Consider the following 19,931-nt stretch of genomic DNA (forward strand, 5'->3'; position numbering starts at 1 on the left):
ATGAGTCACGATGATGACCATCCAGAGCAGAAAGCACCCACTGTGAGTGTGTACATAACAATTACAAGCCTGAGGCCTCCCCTCAGACCCCTATCTGTCCAGAGAACTGTGTGTGCATTACAGGCCTCCTCTGACCACCAGCATCCAGAGCACTGTGTATTACAGGCCATCCCTCAGAGCTTAGACCATTATCCAGCACTGTGCAGCATTACAGGCCTCCTCTGATCACTGGCATCCAGAGTACTGTGCATTACAGGCCATCCCTCAGACCTGAGACCACCATCCAGCACTGTGCAGCATTACAGGCCTCCTCAGACCTCCGTCCAGAGCACTGTGTAGCATTACAGCCACCGTTCAGAGCACCGTGCATTACAGGCCTCCTCAGAGTAAGACCACCGTCCAGAGTACTGTGTATAATTTTAGCCCCCATCCAGAGCACTGTGCAGCATTATAGGCCTCCTCAGACCACTGTTCAGAGCACTGTGTGCAATGCATTACAGGCCTCCTCTTCAGACTATCCATGTCCAGAGCACTGTGTGCATTACAGGCCTCTTAAAACTGTTCATGTCCAGAGCACTGTGTGCATTACGGGCCGCCTCAGACCACCATCCAGAGCACTGAGCAGCATTACAGGCTTCCTCAGACCACCGTCCAGGGCACTGTGCAGCATTATAGGCCACCTCAGACCATCCAGAGTGGCTAAATCTGTAGCTGTGAGTTTGTTCGAACCCTTATACCATAAATAATAACATGATATTAGATTTTTTTTACTCCAGGAGTATATAATGAGTTTGGAAATTCTATAGAAATGCTTAAATAATGCATTACAATTTAAGTAAACACATTCAATTTTAGTTGACTAAAATGATTTTATTCGACTAAAATGTACTGGTGATTTTAGTCGACTGAAATTCGACTAAAACTAAAACAATTGCAGATGACTAAAATGGGACTAAAACTAAAATGGCATTTTAGACAAAGACTATGAATAACATTTAGACAATTGCAGATGACTAAAATAGGACTAAAACGAAACTGTAATTTTAGTCAAAAGACTATAACTAAAGCTAAATCAAAATTCAATGCCAAAACTAGCACAACAATAGATCCCCTCCAGAGATAACAGATCCCCCAGCAACCAGCAATAGACTCTCCAGCACCTCTTAGCACCACTTGCCATTACATACATTCAGTACCAGAGGTGCCATAAACTGCAAGCCCTGTGTACTTGTATGATAAAATATCCTGTTCTCTTTGTATTGCTTTCTTTGTGTAAAAACCCTGGTGTTCCTGCCTCTGCTTTCCTATCAAAAACTGTCTACACTAAGCAGTGGTCAGTTCTCTAGCTGTGCTGGGAACTCAATGTGCTCTCCTCCAATGATCAGACTTGTCCTGACACGCCCCCGCAGCACAGCCTGTCACTGGGAAGCTTAGTGTACTGCTGTTTCTCCTCCCACCAGCTTTTATACAGCTGAGAACAAAGGGAATGTGATCTCTTATCAGATTGCCTCGTGGGTACTCGGTAAGGAGTTTTTTCCTTTGCTGTAGCAAATTGGATCACGCTTTGCTGGGGTTTTTCACCTTCCTCTGGATCATCTGTGAGTATAGGATTGTGTATATGGGATTGTATGATTTTTTTATTTCTTTATTTTATTGGTTGAACTAGATGGACTTGTGTCTTTTTTCAACCTGACTATGTAACTTATAAAAAAGGGAAAAGAGTATTTATAATGTTTTTTTTTTTTTTTTATACCTATACACAAATGTTTTGCCTTTCATTTCTATTTGAACCACTTTCTACCTGCCCGCCGTCAGATGACATCTGACCGGTGCGGCTCTCGTTCTGGGAAGATATCATATGATGGCGCTCACTTAAGCCACGACTGCGCGCCCCCAGGGGCAAGCTGCGATCGCAGGCGTGCCGTATTCCTGGGACACACTGCGACCTGATCTTGGCAAGGAGCAGCAGCTTTTTACCCATGTGATCAGCTGTGTCCAATCAAAGCCCATCACATGTGAACAAGGAAGTGTCGTTTATCGGCATTTCCTCTCTCACTGACAGAGTGTGAGGTGAGGAGAGCCGATAAGTGGCCTCGCCTCACAGAGAATACATGTAAAGGTAATCGGGGCAATGATCCTCAGTGCCCTGATTACAATGCAGCTCCAACAGTGCCCATCAGTGATGCCACTCTGCCTATCAGTGACACCAGTTTGTGCCCATCAGTGAGGCCAATCTGTGCCCATCAGTGAGGCCAAACAGTTACAGCTGCACGATTCTGGAAAAAATAAGAATCAGAATTTATTTACTTTGAACAAAGATCACAATTTTCTCATGATTCTTGGTGTAATATCCTCTTTTACATTATACATAAAAATTTGGCTAACTTTACTGTTTAGTTTTTTTTTTAACTCATTATAGTGTATTTTTTTCCCCAAAAAACTGCGTTTTAAAGACTTCTGCGCAAATATAGTGTGACATAAAAGATTGCCATTTTATTCTCTAGGGTGTCTGCTAAAAAAAAAAAAAATATATATATATATATATACAGTGCCTTGCGAAAGTATTCGGCCCCCTTGAACTTTTCGACCTTTTGCCACCTTTCAGGCTTCAAACATAAAGATATAAAACTGTAATTTTTTTGTGAAGAATCAACAACAAGTGGGACACAATCATGAAGTAGAACAAAATTTATTGGATATTTCAAACTTTGTTAACAAATAAAAAACTGAAAAATTGGGCGTGCAAAATTATTCAGCCCCTTTACTTTCAGTGCAGCAAACTCTCTCCAGAAGTTCAGTGAGGATCTCTGAATGATCCAATGTTGACCTAAATGACTAATGATGATAAATAGAATCCACCTGCGTGTAATCAAGTCTCCGTATAAATGCACCTGCACTGTGATAGTCTCAGAGGTCCGTTTAAAGCGCAGAGAGCATCATGAAGAACAAGGAACGCACCAGGCAGGTCCGAGATACTGTTGTGGAGAAGTTTAAAGCCGGATTTGGATACAAAAAGATTTCCCAAGCTTTAAACATCCCAAGGAGCACTGTGAAAGCGATAATATTGAAATGGAAGGAGTATCAGACCACTGCAAATCTACGAAGACCTGGCCGTCCCTCTAAACTTTCAACTCATACAAGGAGAAGACTGATCAGAGATGCAGCCAAGAGGCCCATGATCACTCTGGATGAACTGCAGAGATCTACAGCTGAGGTGGGAGACTCTGTCCATAGGACAACAATCAGTCGTATACTGCACAAATCTGCCCTTTATGGAAGAGTGGCAAGAAGAAAGCCATTTCTTAAAGATATCCATAAAAAGTGTCGTTTAAAGTTTGCCACAAGCCACCTGGGAGACACACCAAACATGTGGAAGAAGGTGCTCTGGTCAGATGAAACCAAAATCAAACTATTTGGCAACAATGCAAAACGTTATGTTTGGCGTAAAAGCAACACAGCTCATCACCCTGAACACACCATCCCCACTGTCAAACATGGTGGTGGCAGCATCATGGTTTGGGCCTGCTTTTCTTCAGCAGGGACAGGGAAGATGGTTAAATTGATGGGAAGATGGATGGAGCCAAATACAGGACCATTCTGGAAGAAAACCTGATGGAGTCTGCAAAAGACCTGATTTGTCTTCTAACAAGACAATGATCCAAGACATAAAGCAAAATCTACAATGGAATGGTTCGTGTCGTTTATCGGCATTGCTTTATGTCTTGGATCATCCAGGTGTTAGAATGGCCAAGTCAAATCCCAGACCTGAATCCAATCGAGAATCTGTGGAAAGAACTGAAAACTGCTGTTCACAAACGCTCTCCCTCCAACCTCACTGAGCTCGAGCTGTTTTGCAAGGAGGAATGGGCAAAAATTTCAGTCTCTCGATGTGCAAAACTGATAGAGACATACCCCAAGCGACTTACAGCTGTAATCGCAGCAAAAGCTGGCGCTACAAAGTATTAACTTAAGGGGGCCGAATAATTTTGCATGTCCAATTTTTCAGTTTTTTATTTGTTAAAAAAGTTTGAAATATCCAATAAATTTCGTTCCACTTCATGATTGTGTCCCACTTGTTGTTGATTCTTCACAAAAAATTACAGTTTTATATCTTTATGTTTGAAGCCTGAAATGTGGCAAAAGGTCGCAAAGTTCAAGGGTGCCGAATACTTTCGCAAGGCACTGTATATGTATATATATATATATATATATATATATATATAAAGTTTGGGGATTCTAAGGAATTTTCTAGCAAAAAATACTGATTTTAACTTGTAAGCAACAAGTTTCAGAAAAAGGCTTAGTCGTTAAGAGGTTAAACTTCCCTCACTTACAGATGGAAGTTCATTCTTTTGAACTAAAATAAGAAAATGATACATTGTAAAGCATTGTATTTATAGTTATCTAGTATCCTTAACAATGTTGATAAACATTTGCTGGAGGCTTTTTTTTGTTTTGTTTTTTGACAGCTGTGAGTGAGCAGAGAACAGCTCTGTAAGAATCGAGGACATGCGCTTTTAAGATGGGGGGAATCAAGATTGCAATTTTTAAGAATTAATTGTGCAACTCTACAATCAGTGCTGCCTTTCAGTGCTGCCCATTAGTGCCACCTATCAGCAGGTCCAGTGCAAGGATTTTTGCCACCCTGGGCAAAATAAAAATTGCTGTCCCCCCCATATGCTCAGCCCACGATGTGAGTGAGTAGCTAAACAGAACAGGTACTTTTTTCATTCACTGAATGAAGTACATTCACAGCTCATTCACAATAAAAGAACCACCTTAAAGCGGTAGTATACTCAATATTTTTACCTACAGGTAAGCCTATAATAAGGCTTACATGTAGGTACAATTAATACCTCCTAAACCTGCACGGTTTAGGAGATATTAAACCTGCATGCAGCCGCTGACACTTTGGCGGACCTTCAGAGTTCCTTGCCGGCTACTTGCCGGAAAGTGACTCCCACGCGCATGCGTGGGAGTGACGTCATCGCGGCTCCGGACACTCCCAGCGCCGGAGCCGCCGAACCCGGAAAAGAAGCCGAGGGAGCATGATAGCTCCCACAGTGGTGTCCGGGCATCCGTGTCGGGGCTTCGTTTTAAGGTATTTCATAATGAGCTAGTATGCAATGCATACTAGCTCATTATGCCTTTGTCTTGCAGGGTTTTTTTTTTGTTTTTTGTTTTGGCAATATACAACTGCTTTAAAACAACATACCTCAACATACAAAAATGCATGCGGCAAAGCATAGTGTGAATTGGACCATAAAGGAAAAGTAGTGGTAACAGAAGAGCCTTAGCCCCGGTTCACACTTATGCGAGTGCGGGGTTCCCATGTAATGTCGGAGCGCACTGCATGCGATCGGCTGTGCGGTTTTGTATGGCTAAATTCGCACCGCAGCCGCAGCAAACACACACAGGACCCTTTTTGGAAGCCGCATCAGGATCGGATCGCACAGCGGTTCACACTTGTGCGATCCGATCCTGTGCAAACTGCAAGATCGCACTGCGATATGCGATCAAACTGGGGGTGTCGTTAAGATTACATTGACACCCCCAGCGTATCGCATATGGCAGTGTGAACTGCCGGGGGTGCGTGTGCGATGCGGGAACAGGCTGCGAATTCGCAGCCTTCCCGCATCGCATAAGTGTGAACCGGACCTTAGAGAGTTTAATTGTTTTTGTGCATGAATACTTTACAGTCAAACCGTGTAACAGGGGGTGGGGCAGTTTTAATTTAGACTTAAGTGCCGCTCTCTCCCTTTCCAGTGCTCCCATCCCTCCACCCCACCCCAAGTTGCTGAAGGGGTTAAAACCCCTTCAGTGACTTACCTCGGCAGAGTCGGTGCTGGGTCAGGCTCTCCTGCTCTCCTTTGTCGCGCATGTGCATTAGGTCTCCCCCGCCAGCTGATGTTGGCAGGGAAAACCTAATGCGCATGTGCCCCATAGGAAAGCATTATTTAATACTTTCCTATGAAGGTTTCAATGACGCTGGAGCCCTCAGCCCTGAACCCTTACAAACAACATGAGCGCTCAGGCGGCACAGAATCAGCATGAGGAGCGCTGCCCGCACCTGCTGGTCCATACTGATTCCGGGAGCAGCAGGCAGGATGCTGGCGCCCCCTACTGCCTGGGTTGCCTTAAAGGTAGTGCCGGCCCTTCCTATCAGTGACCATAAGTGCTGCCTATTAGTGCCCATCAGTGCCACCTATCAGTGCCCATAAGTGCTGCCTATTAGTAACCATCAGTGCCACCTATCAGTACCCATCAGTGTCGCCTATCAGTGCCCATAAGTGCTGCCTATTAGTGCCAATCAGTGCCACCTATCAGTGCCCATAAGTGCTGCCTATTAGTACCCATCAGTACCACCTATCAGTACCCATCAGTGTTGCCTATCAGTGCCCATAAGTGCTGCCTATTAGTGCCTATTAGTGCCCATCAGTGCTGCCTATTAGTACCCATCAGTGCTACCTATCAGTACCCATCAGTGTCGCCTATCAGTGCCCATAAGTGCTGCCTATTAGTGCCTATCAGTGCCCATCAGTGCCACCTATCAGTGCCCATAAGTGCTGCCTATTAGTACCCATCAGTGCCACCTATTAGTACCTATCAGTGTTGCCTATCAGTGCCCATAAGTGCTGCCTATTAGTGCCTATCAGTGCAACCTATCAGTGCGGCCCCATCAGTGCCCTTCAGTGCAGCCTCATTAGCGCACATCAGCGAAGGATAAAAATTACACCTGGCTACATACTCAAAATCTACTGAGAAAAATGACTGTTTTACAACATTTCTGACAGAAACTAAGAAAATTGTTTTGCTTTTTCAAAAGTTTTGGTCTTTTTGTAGTAAAAAATAAAAAAAACCCCAGCTGTGATTAAATGCCAAAAGAAAACTCTCTTTGCATGAAGAAAATGATAAAAACAATGTCATTTGGGTACAGTGTTGCATGACCGCGCAATAGTCATTCAAAGTGCGACAGCCTGAAAGCTGAAAATTGTCCTGGATAGGAGGGGGTATAAGTGCCTGGTACTGAGGTAGTTAAACTGAATGGGTTGTTTCACAAGGTTACAATCACTTTAACAATCCTTACTTATGTTGCTATTTATTTTATCTTACTACTGAAAGTAAAGGGATTGTCACCAAACTAGGTACAGAGAGGAAATCTTGTGACAATTACCCTGGTACTTAGCAGGAATTTCCCTTTGAATAACAATGTATAGACTGCTGCAGAAAAGATGCTTGCACTGTGACACCGCGTATTGGTGTGACACATGGTAGCTCGGAGCACAGCTCCTCCCAGGAAGCTTGGTCTGGCCCGGTCTCCGTAGCCGGTGAGGTGACGTGTCTGTACGGAGGACGCTGACATAATACAGACATGTCTGCAGACTGGGAAGAAATACGGCGCCTGGCCGCTGACTTCCAGAGAGCTCAGCTCAGCGACACCGTGCAGAGGTAACCCGGGCTGTGCAGCGGCCATAGCAATACACTGCCATATCATATGTACGGCCTGTATAACATCAGCACCACACACAGGCTTCTACAACTACATCTCCCAGCATGCTCTGTTTCTCACTGCACCCACCTGACACTGCTCAGGAGCTCTAGTCTCATATCTACTGCAGGGTGATTGCCATTTCTTCTCATAGACATTGTCGTCACATATTAAAACACAAGGGGTGAAACGCTCTTTTGCAATTGCATGCATTGCCCCAACATACGTTGCATGTGTCGGGGCGTTGCAGAGCGGTTTGCTTTGAACGCCACCTCAATGCACTAAGGCAATGCACTTTAACCACTTTACCACCGGAGGATTTTGCTGTCTTCCGTCCAGGCCACTTTTTGCGATTCGGCGCTGTGCGACTTTAACTGACAATTGCGCGGTCGTGCGACGCCGTACCCAAACTAAATTTACGTCCTTTTTTTCCCACAAACAGAGCTTTCTTTTGGTGGTATTTGATCACCTGTGCGATTTTTACTTTTTGCGCTATAAACAAAAAAAGAGCGTTTATTTTGAAAAAATAACAATATTTTTCACATTTTTTTATATGAAATTCCCCCCAAAAAAATGTAAAAATCAAATTTTTTTTAAATTTTTGGCCAATTTGTTTTATGCTACCTATGTTTAGTAAAAAAAATCGCAATAAGCGTATTTTGATTGGTTTGCGCAAAAGTTATTGCGTTTACTAACTAAGGGAAAGATTTCTGTCATTTTTGGTGTTTTTTTTTTTTAACGCGTAATGGCGGTGATCTGCGATTTTTTTTTTTTTGCGGGACTGCGACATTGCGGCGGACAGATTGGACCCTTGACTGACATTTTTGACACTTTTGGGGGTACCAGTGACATTTCTACAGTAATCAGTGCTATATATATGCACTGTTACTGTAAAAATGACACTGGTAGGGAAGGGGTTAATTTTATTGGAGAGGGAAGGGTTAATGTATGCCTGGTGCTTACTGACGTGTAGGGGGGGAGGTGACTGTGTGACAGAAGGACAGATCGGATGTCCAGCTATGCTGAACACTCCGATCTGTCAGTCCCTGTCACTATGGAGATCCGCCCGCTGTGTTTACACACAGCGGGCGGATCTCCAGACTCGATCCCCGACGATCGGGGCAGAGCAGCGGCAATCGCCGCTGCTCCTCCCCTGGCCCGACTCCCGCTGTGAATGAACACAGCGGGAGCGAGCCTCCGGCGGCGCGCGAGCGCCGCCCACAAGGGGCGGAGTCCAGCGACGTAGGTCTACGTCGCTGGCCGGGATCGCGGCACTTTGCCGCAGTAGCCTCCATGTGAGCGGGGCTAAAGTGGTTAATGCACGGTAACCTGTGTCAGAGAAAATGCTGCATGCTTTTTGTGCCCATTCGAAAGGAAGGAGTGCTAAGGCTGGCCATACATGTTCAGTGTTCTTGTATTATTTTCTTTTAGTGCTGGTTCATATGCCTGTAAATCCACTGCGGGTTCCCACATTGCACCCGACTCGCAGGCAGTTCACGCTGCCATATGCAAATCGCGGGGGATGTCAATACAAAGGTAACGACACCCCCAGATCAGTTCGCATATCGCAGTGCGAACTGTCAGTTCAGACATGAATTGGATCACATAGGTGTGAACACTGATGCGATCTCATTCTGGTGCGGACCATAAAAGGGTCCTGTGCGACTTTGGTCCAAGTGCAATGCAAATTCAGCCATGCAATCTGTATGGCTGAATTTAAAACTCACAGACATTGCGAGTGATTTGCAGAGCAGTGCGCTCCGAATTGCATGCAATGTCTGACATCGCATATGTGTGAACCGGCACTCAGACTTACAAAAACCATATAATATGAGGTCAAACAAACTAAACCACTTTCAATTGTATTCAGTTAGGCAGGTCCTTGCATTACATAATTTAGGGTCAGTTTAACCTCCCTGGCGGTATTCCAGATTGTGGCTTCCTGGTAATATACAGTGCCAAAAGCAGTAACCCCGAGCCACACTCGGGATTACCCAACAATCGCACTTACCTTCCACTCAGACCCCCGGCGTCCTCCAGCCATCCTCCCTCACCTGTCTTCTGGTTCCCTTCCCTGCGAGCGCTGTGACGCAGGGGGGAGGAATCGCTGGGAGATTAAAAAAAATAAATTAAAGAAATGACATGATACAATGTAATCTGTTAGGATTCCAATTTTGTATCATCCTATTTCATCACAGGTTTTCACCTGGTGCCTTTTCCAGTGCCCTGCCTGTACTTTTTGCAGTTCTTTGTGCCTGGAAAATTGAGAACCTCCATGGCGTCCAAAAAGCATTCTTTTAGCTCAAAAGCGCTTTTGGACGAACTGGAAAACAGAGACGGTGAATCGGAATTATTTGAAGAACTGAGCGATAGCGATTCGTGGGAAAATCCATCATCAGGTACTTGAAGTGATGACAGCGACGATTCTGCGACTGAGCTCAGTAATGTGTGAACTTGGAGCTCTATTGACTGCGCTACGGATCAGGCAGTGCCCCCAAGATTCCCCTTTACAGGAGCACCTGGTATGAAAGTTGACGTTGACCATGATAACCCCTTGGCATACCTCCAGTTATTTCTGACCGATGAGGTTATTGAAAAAATAGTTACCGAGACCAACCGGTACAAAGAGCAACAATTGGCTACGCATCGGAAGTTTGCAAGATGCAGAAAGTGGGAACCAGTGACCAAAGGTGACATTTGGAAATCTCTGGGCCTAAAAATTCTTCAGGGAGTGGTGGGGAAACCCCTGCAGAAGTGGTATTGGACAACCAATACATTACTTGCCACTCCATTCTTTGGCACGGTCATGTCAGAGTACAGATTCTCCCTCATAATGAAATATCTCCACTTCGAAAACAATGAAGAATTTGATGAAATGTATTATTATTATATTATAATTTATGATTTCGTGTTTCAAACTTTATCATACCCGGGATGTCTACTAGACTCTTGTTAGTTCAGATTTTAACAGTGGGTTATTCCTAAGAATTACAGGCCTAAAATATAAAACAGATTTACAGCAAAACAATGTACCTCTTTTAGCTCAAAATTCTCACATAATCAGACCGCCAGGGAGGTTAAAAGAAAATTGAACAAGCAAATTGAACATGTATGGCCAGCCTAAAGCTGGATACACACTACAATTTTTTTCTTTTAGATTTACCGAAACCCTGTATAATGAGGTCAGACCTAAACACTTTCAATTTGTATGCAGTCAGGCAGGCCCTTGCACTACATAGTTAAAGGTAAATCTAAAGGAAATTGAACAACAAAAGTTGTATAGTGTGTATCCAGCTTTAGTCCACCACTTGGTAGGAAAGGTCTCATTCACACAGTACTCTCCTGCAGAGCTGTGTTTTCCTACACGAAGACACACAGGTATTTTGTGCATCCCGTGCAGGAAGTCCTATTGACTTCTGTTTGGGACACTGTGTCCCAGTATCATATATATATGTAAGTGGGTGTCCCCAACTGCACTCAGGAGTTCAGGAACCAGGGCCGGGACAAGGAGTGGGCAGGAGGGACAGTTGCCCTGGGTGCAATGGTTTATTGCAGGTATGGGGGGGCGCCTTCACCCTAACCCTAAGGGAAGGGGGGGGAGCGCACTTTGGCATCCTTGCCCTGGGCGCTGGATGACCTTGTCCCGGCTCTGTCAGGAACACACACCCACATGTATGTGATATTCAGGCACATAGGCTGTGTCCCTCTAGAAGTCAATAGGACTTCCTGCCCTGGAATGTACAGAACACCTGTGCCTCCCTATGTGAGAAAACATGGCCCTGCACTGGTACACTATATTACTGAAAGTATTGGGACAGCTGCCTTTTCACGCACATGAACTTTAATGGCATCCCAGTCTTAGTCCGTAGGGTTCAATATTGAGTTGGGCCACCCTTTGCAGCTATAACCGCATTACATTTTCAAGGAAGTCTGTCTACAAGGTTTAGGAATGTGTCTACGGGAATGTTTGACCATTCTTCCAGAAGCGCATTTGTGAGGTCAGGCACTGATGTTGGAGAGAAGGCCTGGCTCTCAGTCCCTGCTCTTACTCATCCCAAAGGTGTTCTATCGGGTTGAGGTTAGGACTCTGTGCAGGCCAGTCAAGTTCCTCCACCCCGAACTTACTCATCCATGTCTTCATGGACCTTGATTTGTGCACTGTTGTGCAGTCATATTGGAACAGGAAGGGGCCATCCCCAAACTGTACCCACAAAGCATATCCTAAATGTATGTTGATGCAAGAGTTCCCTTCACTGGAACTAAGGGGCCAAGCCCATCCCCTGAAAAACAATCCCACACCATAATCCCCCCTCCACCAAATGATTTGGATGACAAGTGCCTGCAGACTTTTCCCCCAGCTGTCCATACAGAGGTACAGACATTGTTACTGAGCTGGAGGGAGTGTCAATAGACTACAAGTGCAGTGATCACCAGTGATGAGAATGAGCTCAGCTGTGTTTTTGAACACAAGTCTCAACCCACCCAGCTATCCTGCCTGGAAGCTGTCAAAGCCAACAGCTAATCATAGATGGCAGAGGTGTTCTGCCCCCAGCAATGTATACATGCCCCTTGCATACAGTGCCTTGCAAAAGTATTCACCCCCCTTGACTTTTTACCTATTTTGTTACATTACAGCCTTAAGTTTAATGTTTTGTTAATTTGAATGTTATATGATGGATCAGAACACAATAGTCTAAGTTGGTGAAGTGAAAGGAGAAAAATATATACATAAAACTATTTTTTAGAAATGGAAAACAGAAAATTGGCATGTGCGTATGTATTCACCCCCTTTGTTATGAAGCCCATAAAAAGCTCTGGTGCAACCAATTACCTTCAGAAGTCGCATAATTTGTGAAATGATGTCCACCTGTGTGCAATCTAAGTGTCACATGATCTGTCATTACATATATACACCTTTTTGAAAGGCCACAGAGGTTGCCCCAGCAAGAGGCGCCACTAACCAAACACTGCCATGAAGACCAAGGAACTCTCCAAACAAGTAAGGGACAATGTTGTTGAGAAGTTCAAGTCAGGGTTAGGTTATAAAAAAAATATCCCAAATTTTTGATGATCCCCAGGAGCACCATCAAATGTATCATAAACAAATGGAAAGAACATGGCACAACAGCAAACCTGCCAAGAGACGGCCTCCCACCAAAACTCATGGACCGGGCAAGGAGGGCATTAACCAGAGAGGCAGCACAGAGACCTAAGGTAACCCTGGAGGAGCTGCAGAGTTCCACAGCAGAGACTGGAGTATCTGTACATAGGAGGACAATAAGCTGTATGCTCCATAGAGTTGGGCTTTATGGCAGAGTGGCCAGAAGAAAGCCATTACTTTCAGCAAAAAACAAAATGGCACGTTTTGAGTTTGTGAAAAGGCATGTGGGAGACTCCCAAAATGTATGGAGGATGGTGGTCTGGTCTTATGTGACTAAAATTGAACTTTTCGGCTATCAAAGAAATCGCTATGTCTGGCGCAAACCCATCACATCACCCAAAGAACACCAATTTTTCAGCAGTGGGGACTGGGAAAGTGGTTAGAGTTGAGGGAAAGATGGATGGTGCTAAATACAGGGATATTCTTAAGCAAAACCTATACCACTCTGTGCGTGATTTGAGGCTAGGATGGAGGTTCACCCTCCAGCAGGATAATGACCCCAAACACACTGCTAAAGCAACACTTGAGTGGTTTAAGGGGAAACATGTAAATGTGTTGGAATGGCCTAGTCAAAGCCCAGACCTCAATCCAATAGAAAATCTGTGGTTAGACTTAAAGATTGCTGTTCACAAGGGCAAACCATCCAACTTGAAGGAGCTGGAGCAGTTTTGCAAGGAGGAATGGGCAAAAATCCCAGTGGTAAGATGTGGCAAGCTCCTAGAGACTTATCCAAAGCGACTTGGAGCTGTGATTCTTGCAAAACGTGGCTCTACAAAGTATTGACTTTAGGGGGGGGGGGGGGGGCAAATAGTTATGCACATTGACTTTTTCTGTTATTTTGTCCTATTTGATGTTTTGCTTCACAATAAAAAAAAAACAAAAAAAACATCAAAGTTGTGGGCATGTTCTGTAATTTAAATGATGCAAATCCTCAATCAATCCATCCATGTTAATTCCAGGTTGTGAGGCAACGAAACACGCAAAATGCCAAGGGGGGGGGGGGGGGTGAATACTTTTGTAAGGCACTGTGTACAGCCACGGAGTGTGGAATGCCCCCTTTACCTATGATTGGCTGTTGGCTTTGAAAGCTTCCTGGGAACATAGCTCAGGTGGGTTCAGACTGGTGTCCGAACATGCCTGAGCTCATTCCTGGTAATAACAGGACTTGTGTTCCATTAAAAACTACAATTCTGACTGCTGTGCCGGAAGACAGGACTTGTAGTTAATTCATTAACAGAGGTCTGGGAATGAATGATGTGCCTGTGTGGGGCTCTGCGCCAATTTCAAAACTGACAGCTGCTGCGGGGAAGAAAAAAGCCTGCACACTGTCAGAAGGGGGCCATTTTGAGGGGGGAGGGTAATCAGCTTGACACCATTTATTGTGTTACACCCTAAATATGGGTCTAACATGCAACATGGTCTTAAAGGTACAGTTGGCCTTTAGCCACTTGGTCTCCGGAAGGTTTTACCCCCTTCATGACCAGGGCAATTTTGGCTTTTCTGCACTGAGCAACTGGCGATTGCTCAGTCATGCAGCACTGTAGCTAAATTAAATTTATATACATTTTTTTTTTATTTTTTTTTGTGATATAAACACAAAAATGCCCATAATGTATTTTAAAATCCCCACGATTTTCTACTTTCTGTTATAAAACTTATCCAGTAAAATCAAATTTTATCATAAATTTAGGCCAGAATGTATTCTGCTACATGTCTGGCCAAAAAACCCCAATAAGTACAGTATCTCACAAAAGTGAGTATACCTCTTACATTTTTGTAAATATTTTTTTACATCTTTTCATGCGACAACACTGAAGAAATAACACTTTGCTACAATATAAAGTAGTGACTGTACAGCTTGTATAACTGTACATTTGCTGTCCTCTCAAAATAACTCAACACACAACTATTAATGTCTAAACCGCTGGCAAGAAAAGTGAGTGCACCCTTAAGTGAAAATGTCCAAGTTGGGCCCAATTAGCCATTTTTCTCTCCTCTGTGTCATGTGACTCGTTAGTGTTACAAGGTCTCAGGTGTGAATGGGGATTAGGAGTGTTAAATTTGGTGTTATCGCTCTCACTCTCTCATACTGGTCACTGGCAGTTCAACATGGCACTTCCATGGGAAAGAACTCTCGGAGGATCTGAAAAAATAATTGTCGCTCTACATAAAGATGGCCTAGGCCATAAGAAGGTTGCCAAGACCCTAAAAATGAACTGCAGCACGTGGCCAAGACCATACAGTGGTTTAACAGGACAGGTTCCACTCAGAACAGGCTTCGCCACTGTTGACCAAAGATGTTGAGTGCATGTGCTCAGCGTCCTATCCAGAGGTTGTCTTTGGGAAATAGACGTATGAGTGCTGCCAGCATTACTGCAGAGGTTGAAGGGGTGGAGGGTCAGCCTGTCAGTGCTCAGACCATACACTGCACACTGCATCAAATTGGTCTGCATGGCTGTCGTCCTAGAAGGAAGCCTCTTCTAAAGATGATGCACAAGAAAGCCCGCAAACAGTTTGCTGAAGACAAGCAGACTAAGGACATGGATTACTGGAACCATATCCTGTGGTCTGATGAGACCAAGATAAAGTTATTTGGTTCAGATGGTGTCAAGTGTGTGTGAGACAACAACCAGGTGAGGAGTACAAAGACAAGTGTGTCTTGCCTACAGTCAAGCATGGTGGTGGGAGTGTCATGGTCTGGGGCTGCATGAGTGCTGCCAGCACTGGGGAGCTGCAGTTCATTGGGGGAACCATGAATGCCAACATATACTGTGACATACTGAAGCAGAGCATGATCCCCTCCCTTTGGAGACTGGGCCGCAATGCAGTATTCTAACATAACGACCCAAAACACACCTCCAAGACGATCACTGCCTTACTAAAGAAGCTGAGGGTAATGGTGATGGACTGGCCAAGTATGTCTCCAGACCTAAACCCTATTGAGCATCTGTGGGGCATCCTCAAATGGAAGGTGGAGGAGCGCAAGGTCTCCAACATCCACCAGCTCCATGATGTCATCATGTAGCAGTGGAAGAGGACTCCAGTGGCAACCTGTGAAGCTCTGGTGAACTCCATGCCCAAGATGGTTGAGGCAGTGCTGGAAAATAATAGTGGCCACACAAAATATTGACTCACTTTTGTTGCCAGCGGTTTAGACATTAGTAGCTGTGTGTTGAGGTATTTTGAGGGGACAGCAAATTTACACTGTTATACAAGCTGTACACTCTCTACTTTACATTGTAGCAAAGTGTAATTTCTTTAGTGTTGTCACATGAAAAGATATAATAAAATATTTACAAAAATGTGAGGGGTGTACACACTTTTGTGGGATACATATTATTTGTGATATATACACGGTGCATCCAGAAAGTATTGACAGCGCTTCACTTTTTACGCATTTTGGTATTTTACAGCCTTATTCCAAAATAGGTTAAATTCATTATTTTACTTACAATTCGACAAACGCTCCATAATGACAATGTGAAAGTTTGAGATCTTTGCAAATTTATTAAAAATAAGAAAAATCACATGTACATAAGGTTCCATTCACACCTGAGCATATTGTTTTCAGGCGTTTTTGGGACTATTTTCTGCTGTAAGCCTCAGCTCTAAAAACGCCCAACAAGACCAATCCCATTCATTTCAATGGCCCCTGTTCACATCTGAGCGTTCTGTCGCCTTAAGCAAAACACTCATCGCTCAAAAAAGTACATGAGATTCTTTTTTGGCAGATTACAGGCATTCTAAAGCTGAATACACACTATCCAACTTTTGTGGTTAGATTTCCTCAGATTTACCTTTTCTATGTAGTGCAAGGGCCTGCCAGATTGCATACAAAGTGAAAGTGTTTAGGTTTGACCTCATATAGGGTTTTGGTAAGTCTAAAGGAAAAAGTCTTCAGAAAATCTTATAGTGTGTATGGCCCATTATTTTTTTATTGGTCACTTGTCAACCTAAAATGTCTGTAAAAATAGCAAAGCCCTATATATGAACATAGCCTTAGGCGTGTGTTTTTTTTTTTTTTTTTTAGCTTTTTCCAGGTGTTTTTTGGAGGTGTTTGGAGGCAGGCATTGACATCTAACAAAAATGCTTGTAATCTGCCAAAAAAGAAGCTCATGTACTTTTTTAAGCTTCAGTTATTTTGCTTCAGGCGACAAAATGCTCATATGTGAACAGGGGCCATTAAAATGTGTGGGGTTTGCTTGTTGGGCATTTTGAGACTTCAGAGATGTGTGTTTTTATATGAGCTGAAAAACACTCAGGTGTGAACAGGGCTTAAGTATTCACAGCCTTTGCTCAATACTTTGTTGAAGCACCTTTGGCACCAATTACAGCCTCAAGTCTTTTTGAGTATGATGCTATAAGCTTGGCAGACATATTTTTGGGCAGTTTCTCCCATTCTTCTTTGCAGGACCTCTCAAGCTCCATCAGGTTAGATGAGGAGTGTCAGTGCAGAGCCGTTTTCATATCTCTCCAGAGATGTTCAATCGGGTTCAAGTCTGGGCTCTCGCTGGGCCACTCAAGGACATTCACAGAGTTGTCCTGTAGCCACTCCTTTGTTATCTTGCTGTGTGCTTGGGGGTCGTTGTCCTGTTGGAAGATGGACCTTCATCCCAGTCTGAGGTCCAGAGTGCTCTGGAGCAGGTTTTCATCAAGGATGTCTCTGTACATTGCTGCATTCATCTTTCCCTCAATCCTGACTAGTCCCCCAGTTCCCGCCGCTAAAAAACATCCCCATAGCAAGATGCTGCCACCACCAGAGAGTTCAATCTTTGTTTCATCAGACCAAGGAATTTTTTTACTCATGGTATGAGAGTCCTTCAGGTGACTATTGGCAAACTCCAGGCAGCCTGTCTTGTGCCTTTTACTGAGTGGCTTCCGTCTGACCACTCTATCATACAGGTCTGATTGGTGGAGTGCTGCAGAGATGGTTGTTCTTCTGGAAGGTTCTCCTCTCTCCACAGAGAAATGCTGGAGCTCTGTCAGAGTGACCATCAGGTTCTTGGTCACCTCCCTGACTAAGGCCCTTCTACCCCGATCTCTGTTTGGCTGGGCTGCTTGCTCTAGGAAGAGTCCTGATGGTTCCAAAATTCTTCAATTTACGGATGATGGAGGCCACTGTGCTCATTGAGCCTTCAATGCTGCAAAAATGTTTCTGTACCCTTCCCCAGATCTGTGCCTCAATACAAGCCTGTCTAAGAGGTCTACAGACAATTCCTTGGACTTCATGGCGTGGTTTGTGCTCTGACATGCACTGTTAAATGTGGAACCTTATATAGACAGGTGTGTGCGTTTCCAAATCATGTCCAATCAACTGAATTTACCACAGGTGGACTTAAATCAAGTTGTAGAAACATCTCAATGATGATCAGTGGAAACAGGATGCATGTGAGCTCAATTTTGAGTGTCATGTCAAAGGCTGTAAATACTTATGTACATGGGATTTTTTTATTTTTAATAAATTTGCAAAGATTTCAAGCAAACTTCTTTCACATTGTCATTATGGGGTATCGTTTGTAGAATTTTGAGGAAAATAATGAATTTAATCCATTTTGAAATAAGGCTGTAACATAACAAAATGTGGAAAAAGTGAAGTGCTGTGAAAACTTTCCGGATGCACTGTATATACTTGAATTTACGCAGCTTTACACTCTATACTGTAATGGCGGTAATCAGCAACATATAGTGGGACTGTGATGGGGTGGAGGGAATCCCCAGTGCTGCACATCCTCTAGTGACTACAGGAGCTGGAACAAGCTTCACTCCCTAGCAGCGGACTCAGAACCATCTACATTACTCCCTAGATTGTCAAATGAGCCTGAATGGCACACCAATCTCCCGTGGGTCACTGTGATAGGGTGGCGGATAATCTGACGCTCACACACACTTCCTGGGTGCGTCACTAAAGACACTGATATCACTAGTGACACTAATACAGTGATAATGCTGTACACTGACACTGTACTAATGATACTGGCTGGGAAGAAGTTAGCATCTAGGGGCAATCGGGGGAAATATGTGCCCAACAATATGCAATGCTTGCTGTTTTTTCTAACTTTTCTATCTGCCTGTTTTTTTTTCTCCCTGCTTTGCAAGATTGCTGATCAGTATACAGAGCCCTGTGTGTTTGCAAAAACACTGGGCTCTGCACTGTAATTGGACACAGCCAACCAGCAAGTCTCAGCCATGAACTATTAGCAGGGACCTGCTGACAAAATTCTGCTGTGTCCAACCACATTGCGGTACAAACCCGGAAGAGTATACTTATTCTGTGCGGGCGGCAAGTAGTTAACGAAGTGCACACTGAAGTGTGACACAACACACAAAAGCAGCGTAGTGTGCATGGGCCCTATACAAAGTACTATGTATATGTGATTGTAGCATGTTGGATTGTCAGTTTAGCACTAACTACAGTGTGTCAGTGTGCAAAATGTCAATTTAAGGTCCAGATCTTCACATATCTGTTGTTTAGCATTCCTTAATTGAGATCTGTTTGCATCAATGATAGTGTATGTCCCTGAATAGAAAACTGGTTACAGAGGGTGGTGATACATATCTTTAGAATGGCCTGCAGTTATAAGTGGGGTACGCCAGAGCTATGTCCTGTGACCAATCCTGTTGAACTTGTCCATAAATGATAAAGAGAATGGGATAAAATATTATTTTTTATTATACAGGATTTATGTTTGAGCAGCGCTTAAAAAATGAAGGCAGACGTTACAGTTACAATATATTTTGGTACAAAAGGAATCAGAGGGCCCTGCTTGTTAGAGCTTACAATCTAAAAGGAATCTAAAATAGCTCAATGTCAGTATTTGCTGATGATACAAAGCTAAGCAGGGTAATCAATTTTACTGCAGGATATAGAAACTTTACAGGAAGACTTTGATAAAATAACAGGGTGAGCAAACACATGGCAAATGAGGTTTATTGTAGGAAAATGTAAAGTAATGCACATGGGTGCCAAATATGTGAATGCAAGATACACATTAGGGGGGGAACCTCTGGGGGAATGGAGGATGGAACAAAATTTGGGGGTCCTAGTTGATGATACTCAACTCGGCAATTGCATGCAATGTCAAGCTGCAACAAGCTAGGCCAGTAGAATATTAGCATGCATTAACCACTTGCCGACCGCTCACAGTACTACTACTGCAGGTCGGCTCCCCTGGACTGGTCTACGTCGCTGGACTCCTAGTGATCTTGGCGGCATGTGCGTGCCGCCGGAGGCTCGCTCATGCTGTGTTTAGACACAGCGGGAGTCAGGCCGGAGGAGGAGAG

General features: G+C 44.0%; 1 protein-coding gene across 1 annotated transcript in view; it reads left to right on the forward strand.

Annotated features, from left to right (window-relative positions):
• Positions 1-19,931, forward strand: part of UFL1 (UFM1 specific ligase 1) — a gene marked incomplete at its 5' end in the record, with an annotated part of 139,820 nt that continues 119,889 nt past the window's right edge. Inside the window, one exon of the mRNA XM_082250898.1 lies at positions 1-42. Coding sequence (XP_082107024.1) covers positions 1-42 — 42 coding nt within the window. The remainder of the gene's footprint in view (positions 43-19,931) is intronic.

The sequence above is a fragment of the Pelophylax lessonae genome (assembly GCF_965119305.1).
Source record: "Pelophylax lessonae genome assembly, chromosome: 3".
In the NCBI taxonomy this organism is placed as follows: domain Eukaryota; kingdom Metazoa; phylum Chordata; class Amphibia; order Anura; family Ranidae; genus Pelophylax; species Pelophylax lessonae.